Source organism: Oryctolagus cuniculus, chromosome 8, assembly GCF_051225735.1.
Source record: "Oryctolagus cuniculus isolate XC-2025 breed Fujian yellow rabbit chromosome 8, ASM5122573v1, whole genome shotgun sequence".
Taxonomy (NCBI): Eukaryota; Metazoa; Chordata; class Mammalia; order Lagomorpha; family Leporidae; genus Oryctolagus; species Oryctolagus cuniculus.
In genome coordinates this window covers 12,784,380-12,788,109 of record NC_142874.1, presented here as the reverse complement: position 1 = coordinate 12,788,109, position 3,730 = coordinate 12,784,380, and the positions used below count along the sequence as shown (strand labels likewise).

Below are 3,730 nucleotides of genomic sequence, written 5' to 3'. Positions count from 1 at the left end.
CATGCTAAGATCCGGCAACAATGAATTCTATCACTTAGACCTTAAGTCAGATTCTCCCTTTCAAACTCCATTTCTGAACCTCATTTAACCCTTTCTCTCAACTAGTTAATACCAAATGCCTAGATCTTCATAGACTCCTTTGTCTGCAAAAGGATGTCCTTCTAAGTCATTGAGACTCTAGGCCAGAAGCACTCCAGGTACGGAAGGTATAACACTGAGCACAAGAGACTCAAATCTGCCGTGGGGGGAGTTTCTGTTCTACTGGGACCTCCCCATCAAAATTCTATCCTTGAGTGTCTTTGCTGGGATGAGGAAATTTCAGATTATGGTATACAAGGGATGGAGTTTTTGCTTAAAAAAAAAAAAACTTATTAATTAAAATATCCTGACATAAGTGGGATGCATTTACCCTTTCCTCCTTTCTCCTGTGAAATGAATTTTTAATTTAAAAATATAATGATGTATTATGGAAAAACGTATAGGGATGTATAAAACTAAACTGTTGCATCAAAAATTCTCAAACATCATTAAACAGTTTCCATTTTCCCTTTCTGCATGAGTATGTTTCCTGAGGACACCACTGGGGTAAAAACTCTTGCTCAAGTTCGCACAGCCAGCAGGCCAGAGAGTAGAAACCCAACCCGACCTAACTTAATTCTCAGAGCAGGGTTCAAGGCCCTAAACTCGGGTTGTGTCAGCATGCATAGTATCCACATTGCTGGTGTGCAAGGTGGCACCATGCCACCTGCACAGCCCGCGTTCCTACCTGGAGGTGAAACCCAGAAGCGTGCCGTCACCACGCTGCCACTGCGGTTGCTACAAAAACGAGGTCCACAGTTTCCAGTCACTCCTACCGTTGTGAAAAACGCGCTGTCTCCACACCACGCCGTCCTCACACTGCCCTCACTTGGCAGGGCAAAGGGAAGGCGCCATGTGTCCACGCCACGCCGCTGTTAGGTCCACACACAGCTTCCGGTCATTCCTGCTGTTGTGAAAACCAGCACCGCATCATCTCCATGCCGCCATCGTGGTTGTTATAAATACGAGGTCCACACACAGCTTCCGGTCATTCCTGCCGTTGTACACACCGCACCGCGCCGTGTCCACACGGCCATTCCGCGCCGCCCTCACACTGCCCCCAGTTGGCCGGGAGAAGGGAAAGCGCGCCACGTCTCCACGCCGCCATGTTAGGTCCACACACAGCTTCCGGTCACTACTGCCGTTGTACACACCGCACCGCACCATCTCCATGCTGCCATCATGGTGGTTATAAATACGAGGTCCACACACAGCTTCCGGTCATTCCTGCCGTTGTACACACCGCACCGCGCCGTCTCCACACGGCCATTCCGCGCCGTCCTCACACTGCCCTCACTTGGCGGGGAGAAGGGAAAGCGCGCCGCGTCTCCCGCTCCCGGAGCTGCAGGCCTCCCGAGCGGCTCGCGCACGTCCGTTCCCTCGTCAGCCTCCGCGACGCCCCGGACTGGCGCCCGGGCTGGGCCTGCGGCGGGCGCGGCGCCTCCCTCCGCCATGGCCGCCCTCCGGAAGAAGCTGGTGGTGGTGGGAGCCGGCGCCTGCGGCAAGACGAGCCTGCTGGTGGTGTTCAGCCGCGACCACTTCCCGGAGGAGTACGTGCCCACGGTGTTCGAGAACTACGTGGCCGACGTGGAGGTGGACGGCCGGCGGGTGGAGCTGGCGCTGTGGGACACGGCCGGCCAGGAGGAGCACGACCGCCTGCGGCCGCTGTCCTACCCGGACACCGACGTCGTGCTCCTGTGCTTCGCCATCAGCAGCCCGGACAGCCTGGAGAACGTGCCGGCCAAGTGGGCCCCGGAGGTCCGGCACTTCTGCCCCGGCGTGCCCCTCGTCCTGGTGGGGAACAAGAAGGACCTGCGGAACGACGCGGGCACCAGGCGGGCGCTGGCGGCCTGGAAGCAGGAGCCCGTGCGGCCTGAGGCAGGCAGGGACGTGGCCAGCAGGATTGGCGCCTTCGGCTACCTGGAGTGTTCGGCGAAGACCAAAGAGGGCGTGAGGGAGGTGTTTGAGATGGCCACGAGGGCTGCTCTGCACGCCAGACGCGGCAAGAAGAGGTGGGGCTGCCTGGTCCTGTGAAACCTTGCGGCTCGGTGCGAGTGGCGTGTTCGCCGGGCTTCCTGTCTGCTTATTGGCGTGTTTTTTTTTTTTTTCATTTATCAGTAGTTTACCAAAGACTGCAAACCAGAAGTCACCTTGCTACAGCGTTTATTAGTCAACCATGGTCAATGACATCCAACTCGGCCACCACCACCACCACCACCCCCCCCCACTGCCCTGTACCCTAACCCTGCCTGACACAGCAGGTGCTGTGAATTTCTTCACTTCTTGCTTCTTTCTTGAAAGAGAAAGCAGGTGTCTCCTGTGAATCGGGTTGGAACTACTTTAAAACCAGCATCCCACCTGGCAGCTGCAGGGTACTCTGATGTGTTACCACTGTGGCGCTTTGCTCCTTAGCAGATCTCATTGGTGTACCTCTGGGTATCCAGTTTGTTTCAAAAAAAGGGGGGGAGTGGGGACTCAACCAGCAAGACCCAAGTCCATGCGGCTGTGGCAGAGTTACAGCTCTGTGGTTTCAGGTTTGTTACCTTATGGTTCCTGTGTAATTAGTGCCACTTAATGTATGTTACCAAAAATAAATATATCTACCCCAGGCTAAATGTGGTTTTGGTATAATTGCATTGCATAATACCGATATTTGCCAACCCTTCAGAATGTGTATTGGCTTGTGAAAAAAAAAAAAAGTAGTGTTTGAAAAAAATTGAGATTGAAGTTTCATTTTAGAAATTCCCACTTTATCTCTGGTAAAAGATAACCACATCACTTGTTTTCTACCTATATCAGTACCTGTTTCCAGAGATGAGCTAAGTCAATAGGACTTTGTTTTCACACCTGAGGCAATTAGAATCTGTGGAAGGTGCTATAATCTCTCTCACCTGGCCTGCAGGCTCTGGCTCTAATTCACAGCGCTTTTTCTCTTCACTGGGTCCAGGTTCCCTCACAGAGAAGTTGCCAATCTTAAAGGTGGAGCTTGATTTCCCGCTTCTCTTTAGTGGACTAATTTTTTTCCCCTGTACTTGTTAATTTTTCCAACTACTAATCAAATAAAGGTAGTTTCAGCCCCAAAAACAGTGCTGAAGTTTTTTGAAACCTGAAATGGCAAGAAAGGTGATAATGGAAGACAGATTTCAATGTCACTGTTAGTCTAAATTATTAAGCAACCAGATAGGATTTATAGAGATTTAAAATATATCATCATGGTGGGAATAAACAAACATTATCTTGGTTTGTAGCTCCACTCTGAATTCTGTAAAACACTGGTAGAAATGGTTTGCAAACTTGTTCAGTACAGGGCCACATCATAAGTATCTTAGGCTTTAGAGACCATTCTTTGTTGTATATTCTTTTGTTGGTGGTTTATTTTATTAACAACCCTTTAAAGAAACAGAAAGCATTCTTAGCGCTATGCAAAAACAGGCCCCAGGCCAAATTTAGTCCATTGGCTGTAGATTGCTGTCCCCTAGAAATGAGGTTCTGGGTGTCTGGCTCCACCACAGCCTTCTCTGCTATTGTCTACATACATGTCTAAGATATACAAAGTGAACTTTTTCACTGGAAGTTTTGTGACTGGCCGAAACAGAGGTAACTTAAATATTCTGATTATATTTTTTCTTTTAAAAATGCTCATGATGTTACA

The 3,730-nt window shown here is 50.2% G+C and overlaps 1 protein-coding gene across 2 annotated transcripts; it reads left to right on the top strand.

The window, feature by feature from the left end:
• The first annotated feature begins 822 nt into the window (after positions 1 to 822).
• Positions 823 to 2,731, top strand: LOC149124828 (transforming protein RhoA-like). Of its 2 annotated transcripts, XM_089301929.1 has the most exons (2): positions 823 to 2,090; positions 2,197 to 2,731. In XM_089301929.1, the coding sequence occupies exons 1-2, from the start codon at positions 1,261 to 1,263 to the stop codon at positions 2,246 to 2,248; spliced, it is 882 nt and encodes a 293-aa protein (XP_089158055.1). In that variant the 5' UTR covers positions 823 to 1,260; the 3' UTR covers positions 2,249 to 2,731. The 2 variants fall into 2 exon arrangements, with proteins under 2 accessions (XP_089158055.1, XP_089158056.1); XM_089301930.1 differs by lacking the exon at positions 2,197 to 2,731 and having other exon boundaries at positions 829 to 2,141.
• Positions 2,732 to 3,730: the final 999 nt, after the last annotated feature.

Bases quoted from the DNA above. Each gene is read 5' to 3' on its own strand.
- LOC149124828 (XM_089301929.1), top strand. From the start codon at position 1,261: ATGGTGGTTATAAATACGAGGTCCACACACAGCTTCCGGTCATTCCTG. The intron at 2,091-2,196 runs GTGGGGCTGCCT...TTCATTTATCAG, and splicing joins GCCAGACGCGGCAAGAAGAG to TAGTTTACCAAAGACTGCAA.